The sequence below is a fragment of the Salvelinus fontinalis genome, chromosome 39, assembly GCF_029448725.1.
Source record: "Salvelinus fontinalis isolate EN_2023a chromosome 39, ASM2944872v1, whole genome shotgun sequence".
In the NCBI taxonomy this organism is placed as follows: Eukaryota; Metazoa; Chordata; class Actinopteri; order Salmoniformes; family Salmonidae; genus Salvelinus; species Salvelinus fontinalis.
In genome coordinates, this window is record NC_074703.1 from 2,791,909 (window position 1) to 2,809,756 (window position 17,848).

Here is a 17,848-nt window from a genome sequence, read left to right on the forward strand (position 1 = left end):
AGTAAACAGCGCCACCCTCAGGCACTCCAGGTAAGTACATGTACATACATACATACATACATACATACATACATACATACATACATACATACATACATACATACATACATACATACATGTACATACACACCATTGAACTACCTTGTCAATGAAAACAGGAAGTAATGACATCACACCTAAAAAATAAAAATAAAATCGTAAAAACCAACAGTGCAGAGTAAAAATGTAGTGGTTGAAATGTTTCCAATATGCATTTAGACAAATTGTGCATTAATAAATTGAAGACAGCCTGTATGCTTTCCCACCTCCGTTTTATGTCTAAGGTAGCCTGCGAAAACCAGCATTGATAGAATGCAATAATTGACTAATATTTGCCATATTCTAATCATTCTCATGTGCCGACGTATCGCCAAGGTCCGTGGTCGCCATGGTGAAACTTGGACTAATTGGAATGGCGAAAACTTTCCAGCCAATCAGAAAAGCAAGGCGAAGCAATTCAGGGATTCTTGAACGTCAGGACAATCCTTGTTCTGCAAATAAACATTATTGTTATAGTTGAAAACATGTCTATTGTAAGATGTAGGCATTTAGAATGAAATGTGGAGTGGAGCATTATAGGGGCCCTCTTACCTTCAACATGATTCGGCAATCAGCATTTATTAGAAAAACACAGTTTCCATCATCATTTATTCGAAAAACACAGTTTCCGTCATCATTTGTTGCAATAAAGAATGTTTGACAGCAGAAAAAAATCCCACTCCTGTCAAATGGATACATTTTTCTGTCAATCTTTAGAAAAATTATCCTGTATGCATAGTAGAAGTGGTTTTCATATACAAACGTCATATGTCCGAACTCAGAATCAAATATGCTTCCCCAAAAATAACATGGTCGCTGTGGTAGAACGTTTATTTTGGTTGTCGATTTTCTGCATTTATCAGAGTCCCATCAGGAAGCCTGATTTCAGATGTGTCCATGGAAACAAGATTATTAGGGGAGTTTTTTTTTCAAACGCATGTTTTAATCGAACTATTATATTAATCAGACTATCCACAATAATCGCATTGATGTGTGCATGTAACCGTACTCATTGCTTTTGTCTAATAAACCTTTGGTCAATGGAAACCTGCCTGGTGTCTCTGAATAAAAATGTAGGATTAAAAAATATATTAAAAATGAAGTCTGGTAGAATTTGTTAGAATGAACGTATAAAGCTTTTGTAGTTGTAGGCTAGATAATGTAGAGGTGTGTTAATTCATTTAGTAAGTGCACGTGATCTGGATAATCATGTTCTGTAGTCTATTGATCAGCAACTTATCACGGAGAGAAAGGTTGTGGCGTCAAATTCACCCACCTGCAGGTGAAGCCCACAGGGATCCCACCTTCTAGTCTCCCAAATGGCACCTAATTTCCAGTGGTAGACTATATATATATATATTAAACCCTATCAAACCTTAACACTTACCTTAACCTCTAAATTTGACAACTTCTACATTTGACAACTTCCAAATTTGCATTTGGCGCAACTTCCAAATTGTACGTTTGGACAAATGTGGATAAACGTCAAAATGGTAAAACCGTGAGATCATGTTGAGTTGAGAACTGTTTAGCTCCGCCTCGCCTCTGCTGGCTACTGTATAAAAACTTGCCGTGTGTGAATATAGTGATAATGCCATACAGGGCGGTGTGCAGGCAGGCAGGGGACCCGACGGTGTAATGTGGTCCGGGGGAGGGTTTATCTATCGACTAAGACACCAAACGAGCCATTTGGACTTTAAAGAGTTGTTATGAATGCAGTCGGACAGCCGAGGGTGACGGCGGTGTGACTTCAGGAGAAATCTTCACAGGAGAAGTTGTGCGCACACAGCGAGCTGCAGGAAATATACATTTAGCAATAAGGTAATTTAGAATGTCATGTGAATAGGCTACACTTTATTTTTGGTGAATTTAGTATAATTTGATGTATTTTAGACATGTTTATTGATAGCCTAGCCTACACTTCTATAGACACGTTTTATTCCGTCATAAAAATAGGAATTGCTTGCAAAATGTTGTCATTTAGATAGCCATGATATGTATAATATTTTAGAGAAAAGGCTAAACCTAGTGTATAATGAATTGAGAACCGTAACGCCAGGTAACTGCACACTGGCGCTGTCCATTGACGTTATTGCTGACTTCAGGGTCGTACGCGTGGCTACTATGTCCTCGTAAGTTTTTGGTTCATATTTGACGGTGTATTTTATTTTAAATCCGCTTAACGTTTCTTTTCTTAAACTTCGTTGTGTGGGTTAGGTTGTCACTGTCCCGTACGAGACGATGTTTCTTTTTGCGCTCTGCCTATGCCTCGGGAAGTTGGTGTCGTCCGGTGTCAGTTTGGAGTTCCGTTATCACAACACCGTGGAGGTGGAGAGATACCTGCGGGACGTTAACAACACCTTCGACTTCACACACCTGCACAGTATTGGAAAATCTGTCGAAGGTAAGAAGACCCCTCATGTGTTGTCTTGACATGTAAAATAGGAAATAGAAATTCACTCTTTGATATACCTCAGTTTAGCCTAGATTTTGTCACAGGTGAGAGCCGAGGACATTTTCAAATTTGATAAAAACATTTTTTGGGGCTCTTTGAAAGCAGGGCAAAGCCGTTTCAGAGATTTCTGCTATATCATCAAAATAAATCAATCACAGAACTTTTTTTGGAATCATTCAGCAGTTTTTACCAGATTAAGTAAAATACCGTTGGAAATTAATGTTGACAATTTTATATTCCTAAAATGTATTTTGAAAATGATGCTGTCACTGCTTCCTGTTGACCAGACTTATTGATAAATAGCCCAATGTCAAAATAGTTTCTTTTTTGAAAGTGTCCAAGTCAATAACCAATATGCATTAACGGTTCGTGATATACTGAAAACATAAAACGTACTATCTATACATACAACAATAGTAATCATATTACTTCCATATATTTTTTGACTGGGTATCTTATAAACTGTACATGCATCCAAAAGCCCTGTTTTGTCAAGTGTCACTCATTGATCAGGGAGGCATATGCACTGTTGAAACTACCACAACTCAAACACATGACAACTGGATATATGTTTTACATCACTGGATATATGTTTTACATCACTGGAGGACACCCAGAAGAAGAAGTCAGCTACATTTTGGAAATGTTGCTAATTAGAAATATGCTAATTAGAGCAACAATTGTCTGTGATGAGATTCGAACTCCCAACCTTTGGGTTGCTAGATGTTCCCGTTATACACCCACCCATCCTCCTTTTGCTTTCACTAACCATCGGTCTTATGTAACCATACGAAACGTACCTCAGGTCTCAGATTTACATAACAGAATAATAGGAAATGTTCTGAGACCAGGTTGGAAACGTAGAATAACCAGTACATGGTTGGTTAGATGAGCATTTGTAGACGGCTTCTATGTATATTTTGGAATGTCGGTTGATTTCCGGACACTGCCTTCACGGAAAATAGAACAAACAACTTTTTCTGTTAGTTCATTTCAATTAATCACGACCTGCCATAGGATATATCAACAGTGACCGTTTGACTTTCAAATCCGTGTATTGGTATGTGTCACGCCCTGACCTTAGAGTTCCTTTTTTATGTCTCTATTTTGGTTGGTCAGGGCGTGAGTTGGGGTGGGCATTCTATGTCTGGTGTTCTATGTTGTCCTTGTTTTGTATTTCTATGTATTTGGTCCAGGTATGGTTCCCAATCAGAGGCAGCTGTCTATCGTTGTCTCTGATTACCATACTTAGGTAGCCTGTTCCCACCTGTGTTTGTGGGTAGTTGTTTTCTGTTTTGTGTGTCGTCACCTTACAGAACTGTTCGTTTGTCATTTTGTTCAGTGTTCAGTTGATTGATTAAAATATGAACACTTACCACGCTGCACCTTGGTCCTCTTCTCCCGACGACGTTCGTTACAGAATGAATCAACAGTACAAAACCAAAGATATTGATCTTGTGTCATCGTGTTGAGTATAAACTTTTATACTAATATAACCAATCTGAGGTAAAAAGTTAGTGTAATTTCCCCCCCATTTCGATGTGGTCAAAATGGCAGCTTGTGTAATGTAGTAACACATACTTCCCCATCATGGAAAGTAGCATGATATACATTAATTAGGTATGGCGAAATATCTTCTTTTTGGGATGATAGTAAATGAAGCAAACACAGATTTGTTCAATATTCACATGTATTTCTCACTAGTTAAACCATTTTAGAGATGTAAAAAAAAAAAAAATGCTCCTAAGCAGAATTTAACCAGGTGCTCCACACGCTAAAACATGTGGGTTCCTCAAGGGTTCTTTAGGAAGGGTGACGGGTTTTATGTGGAACCATAATCACTCCAATAACTCTGAACTCTTCAAGGGTTCTTTGCAGTTCACAAAATGATTCTTTGCTGTTTTAGTGATATTTCAAATGTAGGGGAGGGGGTTAATATAATATTTTGGGGGCATGGTTTAGTCACAGCTCTTTTTGTACAACCATGAGTGAGGGTTTCATTCCAGTTGATCTAATATATTGTGTTATGCCGTTACATGTTATACAGATGTCTGTAACCGGTTCATAGGCTGCGACGGAATAAGTCTTCCCCTCTCATAAGAGGACTCTTTGTAAACCGGGTCCCTGCCTGCCAGCCAGTGACTGCAGCTGGCAATTTAAAGGCTGGTGAAGACTAGCCTAAACAAACCGTTAATATATCATCCTGACCACTGATCCCAGCCTCCCACCGGCTAGTCCTCCTGCTCCCAGCCTCCCACCAGCCAGCCCTACCTAGTCCTCCTGCTCCCAGCCTCCCACCAGCCAGCCCTACCTAGTCCTCCTGCTCCCAGCCTCCCACCAGCTAATCCTTCTGCTCCCAGCCTCCCACCAGCCATCCCTACCTAGTCCTCCTGCTCCCAGCCTCCCACCGGCTAATCCTTCTGCTCCCAGCCTCCCACCAGCCATCCCTACCTAGTCCTCCTGCTCCCAGCCTCCCACCGGCTAATCCTTCTGCTCCCAGCCTCCCACCAGCCATCCCTACCTAGTCCTCCTGATCCCAGCCTCCCACCAGCCAGCCCTACCTAGTCCTCCTGCTCCCAGCCTCCCACCAGCCAGCCCTACCTAGTCCTTCTGCTCCCAGCCTCCCACCAGCCAGCCCTACCTAGTCCTTCTGCTCCCAGCCTTCCACCAGCCAGCCCTACCTAGTCCTCCTGCTCCCAGCCTCCCACCAGCCAGCCCTACCTAGTCCTCCTGCTCCCAGCCTCCCACCAGCCAGCCCTACCTAGTCCTCCTGCTCCCAGCCTCCCAGCAGCCAGCCCTACCTAGTCCTCCTGCTCCCAGCCTCCCACCAGCCAGCCCTACCTAGTCCTCCTGCTCCCAGCCTCCCACCAGCCAGCCCTACCTAGTCCTCCTGCTCCCAGCCTCCCACCAGCCAGCCCTACCTAGTCCTCCTGCTCCCAGCCTCCCACCAGCCAGCCCTACCTAGTCCTCCTGCTCCCAGCTTCCCAGCAGCCAGCCCAACCTAGTCCTCCTACTCCCAGCCTCCCAGCGTCCTACTCCCCAGCCTCCCAGCAGCCAGCCCAACCTAGTCCTCCTACTCTCCGTCCTACCTAGTCCTCCTGCTCCCAGCCTCCCAGCGTCCTACTCCCCAGCCTCCCAGCAGCCATCCCAAACTAGTCCTTCTACCTCTGGTCCTACCTAGTCCTCCTACTCAGAATACTTGATCTTTCAACCGAGGAATTTGCACTTTTACGTGTTATAAGAAATCTATCAGAGTTCCCAAATCATTGATGTTATTGATTTTCATTTGAGTATTTCACTCTCAACCCATAACGGCTGGGTGGGGAAGAGGAATCAATGTGTTGATGAGCCCGCATGTTATAATTCTATCCATACAGGAGCTGAATCAGAAACCACATGACAAGGGAAGCACAGTCAGCACCATATATCACTGCCATGTGGCACCACTGCATAATCATTACCAGGGAGTGTTCCAGAACACGTCACCTGACCAGGAGAAACTCTGGGCTAGAACCAGGGCGTGTTCCAGAACACGTCACCTGACCGAGAGAAACTCTGGGCTAGAACCAGGGAGTGTTCCAGAACACGTCACCTGACCGAGAGAAACTCTGGGCTAGAACAGGGATTGTTCCAGAACACGTCACCTGACCGAGAGAAACTCTGGGCTAGAACCAGGGATTGTTCCAGAACACGTCACCTGACCGGGAGAAACTCTGGGCTAGAACCAGGGAGTGTTCCAGAACACGTCACCTGACCGGGAGAAACTCTGGGCTAGAACCAGGGAGTGTTCCAGAACACGTCACCTGACCGGGAGAAACTCTGGGCTAGAACAGGGATTGTTCCAGAACACGTCACCTGACCGAGAGAAACTCTGGGCTAGAACCAGGGATTGTTCCAGAACACGTCACCTGACTGGGAGAAACTCTGGGCTAGAACCAGGGAGTGTTCCAGAACACGTCACCTGACCGGGAGAAACTCTGGGCTAGAACCAGGGAGTGTTCCAGAACACGTCACCTGACCGGGAGAAACTCTGGGCTAGAACCAGGGAGTGTTCCAGAACACGTCACCTGACCAGGAGAAACTCTGCCAGAACCAGGGAGTGTTCCAGAACACGTCACCTGACCGGGAGAAACTCTGGGCTAGAACCAGGGAGTGTTCCAGAACACGTCACCTGACCGGGAGAAACTCTGGGCTAGAACCAGGGAGTGTTCCAGAACACGTCACCTGACCGGGAGAAACTCTGGGCTAGAACCAGGGAGTGTTCCAGAACACGTCACCTGACCGGGAGAAACTCTGGGCTAGAACCAGGGAGTGTTCCAGAACACGTCACCTGACCGGGAGAAACTCTGGGCTAGAACCAGGGAGTGTTCCAGAACACGTCACCTGACCGGGAGAAACTCTGGGCTAGAACCAGGGAGTGTTCCAGAACACGTCACCTGACCAAGAGAAACTCTGGGCTAGAACCAGGGAGTGTTCCAGAACACGTCACCTGACCAAGAGAAACTCTGGGCTAGAACCAGGGAGTGTTCCAGAACACGTCACCTGACCAGGAGAAACTCTGGGCTAGAACCAGGGAGCGTTCCAGAACACTTTACCAGGATAAACTCTGGGCTAGAACCAGGGAGTGTTCCAGAACACGTCACCAGGATAAACTCTGGGCTAGAACCAGGGAGTGTTCCAGAACACATCACCAGGATAAACTCTGGGCCCTATAATGTAAGAACCAACCGACGGCCCGTCCAGTCTCTTGGGTGTTGGCTTACTGTACGTTTATATAGTGAAGCTCCAGAGGGAGGTGTGGTCCTGCTCTGTGGGTTCTCCCCAAACTGGACTAGAGGAATGTAATGCACCTCACCTCGCCGCACTGTAGACACTTTCTCTGAGTCCCAAATGGAGCCCTATTCCCTACGTAGTGCACTACTTTTGACCTGAGCCCTATGTGCACTACATAGGGTATAATTTGTGAGATAGGCTTCCTCTTACAGAGGCCCTATACAGCTGGGCTGTACCACAATGCTGTCTGATGAAGACCTGTTTGACTGAACAGAGTCGTAGTATGTGACCTGCTGTAATATAAACTGCTGATCAGCTCCTACCTGTATTGTTTTTGTAGATGGTTCACTGAAGTTGATCAGCCTCATACTGGCTGAGTTGTGTATTGTTTTTTGGGGGCTGTACCATCACACACCGCTGGCTCCTCCTCCCCCTAGTCTACCACTTCCACACAGAGCGGCCGGCTGGGTTGATACCACACCCCTGGTTCTGGAGGCTGGGTTGATACCACACCCCTGGTTCTGGAGGCTGGTTCTGGAGGCTGGGTTGATACCACACCCCTGGTTCTGGAGGCTGGGTTGATACCACACCCCTGGTTCTGGAGGCTGGGTTGATACCACACCGCTGGTTCTGGAGGCTGGGTTGATACCACACCCCTGGTTCTGGAGCCTGGGTTGATACCACACCCCTGGTTCTGGAGGCTGGGTTGATACCACACCCCTGGTTCTGGAGGCTGGTTCTGGAGGCTGGGTTGATACCACACCCCTGGTTCTGGAGGCTGGGTTGATACCACACCCCTGGTTCTGGAGGCTGGGTTGATACCACACCGCTGGTTCTGGAGGCTGGGTTGATACCACACCCCTGGTTCTGGAGCCTGGGTTGATACCACACCCCTGGTTCTGGAGCCTGGGTTGATACCACACCCCTGGTTCTGGAGGCTGGTTCTGGAGGCTGGGTTGATACCACACCCCTGGTTCTGGAGCCTGGGTTGATACCACACCCCTGGTTCTGGAGGCTGGGTTGATACCACACCCCTGGTTCTGGAGCCTGGGTTGATACCACACCCCTGGTTCTGGAGCCTGGGTTGATACCACACCCCTGGTTCTGGAGGCTGGGTTGATACCACACCCCTGGTTCTGGAGGCTGGGTTGATACCACACCCCTGGTTCTGGAGGCTGGTTCTGGAGGCTGGGTTGATACCACACCCCTGGTTCTGGAGACTGGGTTGATACCACACCCCTGGTTCTGGAGGCTGGTTCTGGAGGCTGGGTTGATACCACACCCCTGGTTCTGGAGGCTGGGTTGATACCACACCCCTGGTTCTGGAGGCTGGTTCTGGAGGCTGGGTTGATACCACACCCCTGGTTCTGGAGGCTGGGTTGATACCACACCCCTGGTTCTGGAGGCTGGGTTGATACCACACCCCTGGTTCTGGAGGCTGGGTTGATACCACACCCCTGGTTCTGGAGGCTGGGTTGATACCACACCCCTGGTTCTGGAGGCTGGGTTGATACCACACCCCTGGTTCTGGAGGCTGGTTCTGGAGGCTGGGTTGATACCACACCCCTGGTTCTGGAGGCTGGTTCTGGAGGCTGGGTTGATACCACACCGCTGGTTCTGGAGGCTGGTTCTGGAGCCTGGGTTGATACCACACCCCTGGTTCTGGAGGCTGGTTCTGGAGGCTGGGTTGATACCACACCCCTGGTTCTGGAGGCTGGTTCTGGAGCCTGGGTTGATACCACACCCCTGGTTCTGGAGCCTGGGTTGATACCACACCCCTGGTTCTGGAGGCTGGGTTGATACCACACCCCTGGTTCTGGAGCCTGGGTTGATACCACACCCTTGGTTCTGGAGCCTGGGTTGATACCACACCCCTGGTTCTGGAGGCTGGGTTGATACCACACCCCTGGTTCTGGAGCCTGGGTTGATACCACACCCCTGGTTCTGGAGTCTGGGTTGATACCACACCCCTGGTTCTGGAGCCTGGGTTGATACAACACCGCTGGTTCTGGAGTCTGGGTTGATACCACACCCCTGGTTCTGTGATGTGGCTGAGTGTAGTTTTACCACATTTACACCCATGTGGATTATTACGGTACATTCTGAAAGTATTCAGACCCTTTGACTTTTTCCACATTTTGTTACATTACGTTAATGGATTGATAAGGAAAAAACCCAATTTAATCTACACACAATACACCATAATGACATCACAATACACCATAATGACATCACAATACACAATAATGACAAAGCAAAAACAGGTTTTTAGAAATGTTGGCAAATGTATTACAAATTTTAAAAAACTATCACATTTACATAACTTTTCAGACCCTTTACTCAGTACTTTGTTGAAGCACCTTTGGCAGCGATTACATTCTCATATCTCCTGTCTGTTGGTGTTGTAGAGATACAGGAGATATTCCTGCCTGTTGGTGTTGTGAGATACAGGAGATATTCCTGCCTGTTGGTGTTGTAGAGATACAGGAGATATTCCTACCTGTTGGTGTTGTAGATACAGGAGATATTCCTCCCTGTTAGTGTTGTAGAGAGACAGGAGATATTCCTACCTGTTGGTGTTGTGAGATACAGGAGATATTCCTCCCTGTTGGTGTTGTAGATACAGGAGATATTCCTCCCTGTTGGTGTTGTAGATACAGGAGATATTCCTCCCTGTTGGTGTTGTAGAGATACAGGAGATATTCCTCCCTGTTGGTGTTGTAGAGATACAGGAGATATTCCTCCCTGTTGGTGTTGTCAGAGATACAGGAGATATTCCTCCCTGTTGGTGTTGTAGATACAGGAGATATTCCTGCCTGTTGGGTTTGTGAGAGATACAAGAGATATTCCTGCCTGTTGGGTTTGTGAGAGAGATACAGGAGATATTCCTGCCTGTTGGTGTTGTAGAGATACAGGAGATATTCCTAGCTGTTGGTGTTGTCAGAGATACAGGAGATATTCCTCCCTGTTTGTGTTGTCAGAGATACAGGAGATATTCCTGCCTGTTGGTGTTGTGAGAGAGATACAGGAGATATTCCTGCCTGTTGGTGTTGTAGAGATACAGGAGATATTCCTCCCTGTTTGTGTTGTCAGAGATACAGGAGATATTCCTCCCTGTTGGTGTTGTAGATACAGGAGATATTCCTGCCTGTTGGGTTTGTGAGAGAGATACAGGAGATATTCCTGCCTGTTGGTGTTGTGAGATACAGGAGATATTCCTCCCTGTTGGTGTTGTAGAGATACAGGAGATATTCCTCCCTGTTGGTGTTGTAGAGATACTGGAGATATTCCTCCCTGTTGGTGTTGTGGAGATACAGGAGATATTCCTCCCTGTTGGTGTTGTAGAGATACAGGAGATATTCCTCCCTGTTGGTGTTGTAGAGATACAGGAGATATTCCTACCTGTTGGTGTTGTGAGCGAGATACAGGAGATATTCCTCCCTGTTGGTGTTGTAGAGATACAGGAGATATTCCTCCCTGTTGGTGTTGTAGAGATACAGGAGATATTCCTCCCTGTTGGTGTTGTCAGAGATACAGGAGATATTCCTACCTGTTGGTGTTGTAGAGATACAGGAGATATTCCTTCCTGTTGGTGTTGTCAGAGATACAGGAGATATTCCTCCCTGTTTGTGTTGTAGATTCAGGAGATATTCCTCCCTGTTTGTGTTGTAGATTCAGGAGATATTCCTCCCTGTTGGTGTTGTAGAGATACAGGAGATATTCCTCCCTGTTGGTGTTGTAGAGATACAGGAGATATTCCTGCCTGTTGGTGTTGTAGAGATACAGGAGATATTCCTACCTGTTGGTGTTGTCAGAGATACAGGAGATATTCCTCCCTGTTTGTGTTGTCAGAGATACAGGAGATATTCCTGCCTGTTGGTGTTGTGAGAGAGATACAGGAGATATTCCTGCCTGTTGGTGTTTTTAGAGATACAGGAGATATTCCTCCCTGTTGGTGTTGTAGAGATACAGGAGATATTCCTCCCTGTTGGTGTTGTCAGAGATACAGGAGATATTCCTCCCTGTTGGTGTTGTAGATACAGGAGATATTCCTGCCTGTTGGGTTTGTGAGAGATACAAGAGATATTCCTGCCTGTTGGGTTTGTGAGAGAGATACAGGAGATATTCCTGCCTGTTGGTGTTGTAGAGATACAGGAGATATTCCTAGCTGTTGGTGTTGTCAGAGATACAGGAGATATTCCTCCCTGTTTGTGTTGTCAGAGATACAGGAGATATTCCTGCCTGTTGGTGTTGTGAGAGAGATACAGGAGATATTCCTGCCTGTTGGTGTTGTAGAGATACAGGAGATATTCCTCCCTGTTGGTGTTGTAGAGATACAGGAGATATTCCTCCCTGTTTGTGTTGTCAGAGATACAGGAGATATTCCTCCCTGTTGGTGTTGTAGATACAGGAGATATTCCTGCCTGTTGGGTTTGTGAGAGAGATACAGGAGATATTCCTGCCTGTTGGTGTTGTGAGATACAGGAGATATTCCTCCCTGTTGGTGTTGTCAGAGATACAGGAGATATTCCTGCCTGTTGGTGTTGTAGATACAGGAGATATTCCTCCCTGTTGGTGTTGTCAGAGATACAGGAGATATTCCTGCCTGTTGGGTTTGTGAGAGAGATACAGGAGATATTCCTGCCTGTTGGTGTTGTAGATACAGGAGATATTCCTCCCTGTTGGTGTTGTCAGAGATACAGGAGATATTCCTCCCTGTTGGTGTTGTAGAGAGACAGGAGATATTCCTACCTGTTGGTGTTGTGAGATACAGGAGATATTCCTCCCTGTTGGTGTTGTAGATACAGGAGATATTCCTCCCTGTTGGTGTTGTAGAGATACAGGAGATATTCCTCCCTGTTGGTGTTGTCAGAGATACAGGAGATATTCCTCCCTGTTGGTGTTGTAGATACAGGAGATATTCCTGCCTGTTGGGTTTGTGAGAGAGATACAGGAGATATTCCTGCCTGTTGGTGTTGTGAGATACAGGAGATATTCCTCCCTGTTGGTGTTGTCAGAGATACAGGAGATATTCCTGCCTGTTGGTGTTGTGTAGATACAGGAGATATTCCTCCCTGTTGGTGATGTAGAGATACAGGAGATATTCCTACCTGTTGGTGTTGTAGATACAGGAGATATTCCTCCCTGTTGGTGTTGTAGAGATACAGGAGATATTCCTCCCTGTTGGTGTTGTAGATACAGGAGATATTCCTCCCTGTTGGTGTTGTCAGAGATACAAGAGATATTCCTGCTTGTTGGGTTTGTGAGAGAGATACAAGAGATATTCCTGCTTGTTGGGTTTGTGAGAGAGATACAGGAGATATTCCTGCCTGTTGGTGTTGTGAGATACAGGAGATATTCCTCCCTGTTGGTGTTGTCAGAGATACAGGAGATATTCCTGCCTGTTGGGTTTGTGAGAGAGATACAGGAGATATTCCTGCCTGTTGGTGTTGTAGAGATACAGGAGATATTCCTCCCTGTTGGTGTTGTGAGAGATACAGGAGATATTCCTGCCTGTTGGTGTTGTAGATACAGGAGATATTCCTCCCTGTTGGTGTTGTAGAGATACAGGAGATATTCCTGCCTGTTGGTATTGTAGATACAGGAGATATTCCTCCCTGTTGGTGTTGTCAGAGATACAAGAGATATTCCTGCCTGTTGGGTTTGTGAGAGAGATACAGGAGATATTCCTCCCTGTTGGTGTTGTAGAGATACAGGAGATATTCCTCCCTGTTGGTGTTGTAGAGATACAGGAGATATTCCTGCCTGTTGGTGTTGTAGATACAGGAGATATTCCTCCCTGTTGGTGTTGTCAGAGATACAAGAGATATTCCTGCCTGTTGGGTTTGTGAGAGAGATACAGGAGATATTCCTGTCTGTTGGTGTCGTAGATACAGGAGATATTCCTCCCTGTTGTTGGTGTAGAGATACAGGAGATATTCCTGCCTGTTGGTGTTGTAGAGATACAGGAGATATTCCTGCCTGTTGGTGTTGTCAGAGATACAGGAGATATTCCTCCCTGTTGGTGTTGTAGAGACACAGGAGATATTCCTGCCTGTTGGAGAGATACAGGAGATATTCCTCCCTGTTGGTGTTGTAGAGATACAGGAGATATTCCTGCCTGTTGGTGTTGTCAGAGATACAGGAGATATTCCTCCCTGTTGGTGTTGTAGAGATACAGGAGATATTCCTGCCTGTTGGTGTTGTAGAGATACAGGAGATATTCCTCCCTGTTGGTGTTGTAGATACAGGAGATATTCCTGCCTGTTGGTGTTGTAGATACAGGAGATATTCCTGCCTGTTGGTGTTGTAGATACAGGAGATATTCCTGCCTGTTGGTGTTGTGAGATACAGGAGATATTCCTCCCTGTTGGTGTTGTAGAGATACAGGAGATATTCCTCCCTGTTGGTGTTGGAGAGATACAGGAGATATTCCTCCCTGTTGGTGTTGTAGAGATACAGGAGATATTCCTCCCTGTTGGTGTTGTAGATACAGGAGATATTCCTCCCTGTTGGTGTTGTAGAGATACAGGAGATATTCCTGCCTGTTGGTGTTGTAGATTCAGGAGATATTCCTCCCTGTTGGTGTTGTAGATACAGGAGGCAGGATCAGAGAGGCCTGACACTTTCTTGTCTGGTGAGAAACTCTCTCTTTTGTAACATGCAGTATGGGCTTTGTCCCAAATGGCACCGTATTCCCTATGGGCCCTGGTCAAAAGTTGTGCACTATATAGGGAATAGGGCCCTGGTCTAAAGTAGTGCACTATATAGGGAATAGGGCCCTGGTCTAAAGTAGTGCACTATATAGGGAATAGGGCCCTGGTCTAAAGTAGTGCACTATATAGGGAATATGTTACCAGTTGGGACTCCGACACAACAGTTTTGATAAGGATCTTGGCTCGGGTTCAGGATTGTCACGCAGGCTGCTGCCGACCAGAGTCTCTCTCTCTCACACACACACACACTCAGTCAGTCATGTGGCTCACAGATCACTGCTGCTGCCGACCAGAGTAGAGTCTCTCTCTCACTCACACAGTCAGCCATGTGGCTGACAGATCACTGCTGACCAGCGTAGTCTCTCTCTCTGTCAGTCAGTCAGTCAGTCAGCCACTCAGTCAGTCAGTCAGCCACACAGTCAGTCAGTCAGCCACTCAGTCAGTCAGTCAGCCACACAGTCAGTCAGTCATGTGGCTCACAGATCACTGCTGCTGCCGACCAGAGTAGAGTCTCTCTCTCACTCACACAGTCAGCCATGTGGCTGACAGATCACTGCTGACCAGCGTAGTCTCTCTCTCTGTCAGTCAGTCAGTCAGTCAGCCACTCAGTCAGTCAGTCAGCCACACAGTCAGTCAGTCAGCCATGTGGCTGACAGATCACTGCTGACCAGCGTAGTCTCTCTCTCTGTCAGTCAGTCAGCCACTCAGTCAGTCAGTCAGCCACACAGTCAGTCAGTCAGTCATGTGGCTGACAGATCATTGCTGACCAGCGTAGTCTCTCTCTCTCTGTCAGTCAGCCACACAGTCAGTCAGTCAGCCACAGTCAGTCAGTCAGTCATGTGGCTGACAGATCACGGCTGCTGCAGCATGAACACAGAGCGGTCTCTTGTTACTTTTGAAACAATGAAGGTGGTTTTAAAGCCACAGTCGACGTGAGTTGATGAAATGTAGCCGTCCCCTGGGTTTTAACAAGTAGGCTATCACTAAATCCTATCTGAATGGGGTTACAGCTGTCTGATCTCACCTTTCCTTATTGTAGCAAGCTATCAACCTGTTGTGTTTTATTGTTGTAGGCGTCCCAGAGACGGACGGTTCTCTCAGATTAGTACATTTTACAGAGTGTGACTTTAGACAGAGAACCTACCAGTGGTGATGTCCCTGGTCCAGAGACGGACGGTTCTCTCAGAGCAGTACATCTTACAGAGTGTGACTTTAGACAGAGAACCTACCAGTAGTGGTGATGTCCCTGGTCCAGAGACGGACGGTTCTCTCAGAGCAGTACATCTTACAGAGTGTGACTTTAGACAGAGAACCTACCAGTAGTGGTGATGTCCCTGGTCCAGAGACGGACGGTTCTCTCAGAGCAGTACATCTTACAGAGTGTGACTTTAGACAGAGAACCTACCAGTAGTGGTGATGTCCCTGGTCCAGAGACGGACGGTTCTCTCAGAGCAGTACATCTTACAGAGTGTGACTTTAGACAGAGAACCTACCAGTAGTGGTGATGTCCCTGGTCCAGAGACGGACGGTTCTCTCAGAGCAGTACATCTTATAGAGTGTGACTTTAGACAGAGAACCTACCAGTAGTGGTGATGTCCCTGGTCCAGAGACGGACGGTTCTCTCAGAGCAGTACATCTTACAGAGTGTGACTTTAGACAGAGAACCTACCAGTAGTGGTGATGTCCCTGGTCCAGAGACGGACGGTTCTCTCAGAGCAGGACATCTTACAGAGTGTGACTTTAGACAGAGAACCTACCAGTAGTGGTGATGTCCCTGGTCCAGAGACGGACGGTTCTCTCAGAGCAGTACATCTTACACAGTGTGACTTTAGACAGAGAACCTACCAGTAGTGGTGATGTCCCTGGTCCAGAGACGGACGGTTCTCTCAGAGCAGGACATCTTACAGAGTGTGACTTTAGACAGAGAACCTACCAGTAGTGGTGATGTCCCTGGTCCAGAGACGGACGGTTCTCTCAGAGCAGGACATCTTACAGAGTGTGACTTTAGACAGAGAACCTACCAGTGGTGATGTCCTCCTCAGCAACCCCTCTCGGATGTCGGAAGGAAAAACCACAAGTCCTTTTTCCAACGACAACAGATCCCGTTGTCTTGACTACCATTCCATTTAGTTACAGATGCATTTAGTAGGGCTCACAGAGACGGACGATGTGAGAGATGTTTATTCAGCCAGCATTGTCATGCAAGGAAGATGGTCCCAGGGTGTGAAAAGAAAAGGAGGGTGGAATTGGAGGCAATGGAGAGTAAGAGGTGGTGCAGACAACCTCTGGATTTACAGTTCATTGTATCACAATGTATCTGCTCTGTGCTTCACTGTGTTGTTGGGAGATTGAAACATCTCGTTCACCCTCACTGTGTTGTTGGGAGATTGAAACATCTCGTCACCCTCACTGTGTTGTTGGGAGATTGAAACATCTTGCCACCCTCACTGTGTTGTTGGGAGATTGAAACATCACCATGTCACCCTCACTGTGTTGTTGGGAGATTGAAACATCTTGCCACCCTCACTGTGTTGTGTTGGGAGATTGAAACATCTTGCCACCCTCACTGTGTTGTGTTGGGAGATTGAAACATCTCGTCACCCTCACTGTGGTGTTGGGAGATTGAAACATCTCGTCTCCCTCACTGTGTTGTTGGGAGATTGAAACATCACGTCACCCTCACTGTGTTGTTGGGAGATTGAAACATCTCGTCACCCTCACTGTGTTGTTGGGAGATTGAAACATCACCTTGTCACCCTCACTGTGTTGTTGGGAGGTTGAAACATCACCTTGTCACCCTCACTGTGTTGTTGGGAGATTGAAACATCACCTTGTCACCCTCACTGTGTTGTTGGGAGATTGAAACATCACCTTGTCACCCTCACTGTGTTGTTGGGAGATTGAAACATCACGTCACCCTCACTGTGTTGTTGGGAGATTGAAACATCACGTCACCCTCACTGTGTTGTTGGGAGATTGAAACATCACCTTGTCACCCTCACTGTGTTGTTGGGAGATTGAAACATCTCGTCACCCTCACTGTGTTGTGTTGGGAGATTGAAACATCACCTTGTCACCCTCACTGTGTTGTTGGGAGATTGAAACATCACCTTGTCACCCTCACTGTGTTGTGTTGGGAGATTGAAACATCACCTTGTCACCCTCACTGTGTTGTTGGGAGATTGAAACATCTCGTCACCCTCACTGTGTTGTTGGGAGATTGAAACATCTCATCTCCCTCACTGTGTTGTTGGGAGATTGAAACATCTCATCTCCCTCACTGTGTTGTTGGGAGATTGAAACATCTCGTCTCCCTCACTGTGTTGTTGGGAGATTGAAACATCTCATCTCCCTCACTGTGTTGTTGGGAGATTGAAACATCTCGTCTCCCTCACTGTGTTGTTGGGAGATTGAAACATCTCGTCTCCCTCACTGTGTTGTTGGGAGATTGAAACATCTCGTCTCCCTCACTGTGTTGTTGGGAGATTGAAACATCTCGTCTCCCTCACTGTGTTGTTGGGAGATTGAAACATCTCATCTCCCTCACTGTGTTGTTGGGAGATTGAAACATCTCGTCTCCCTCACTGTGTTGTTGGGAGATTGAAACATCTCATCTCCCTCACTGTGTTGTTGGGAGATTGAAACACCTCGTCACCCTCACTGTGTTGTTGGGAGATTGAAACACCTCGTCACCCTCACTGTGTTGTTGGGAGATTGAAACACCTCGTCACCCTCACTGTGTTGTTGGGAGATTGAAACACCTTGTCACCCTCACTGTGTTGTTGGGAGATTGAAACATCTCGTCACCCTCACTGTGCTGTGTTGC

The 17,848-nt window shown here is 46.8% G+C and overlaps 1 protein-coding gene across 2 annotated transcripts in view; it reads left to right on the top strand.

The window, feature by feature from the left end:
- Positions 1 to 1,669: 1,669 nt before the first annotated feature.
- Positions 1,670 to 17,848, top strand: part of cpm (carboxypeptidase M) — an 84,757-nt gene continuing 68,578 nt past the window's right edge. For both annotated transcript variants that reach the window (XM_055905835.1, XM_055905836.1), the window contains exons 1-2: positions 1,670 to 1,899; positions 2,296 to 2,482. In XM_055905835.1, coding sequence (XP_055761810.1) covers positions 2,320 to 2,482 — 163 coding nt within the window. In that variant the 5' untranslated portion in view covers positions 1,670 to 1,899; positions 2,296 to 2,319. The remainder of the gene's footprint in view (positions 1,900 to 2,295; positions 2,483 to 17,848) is intronic.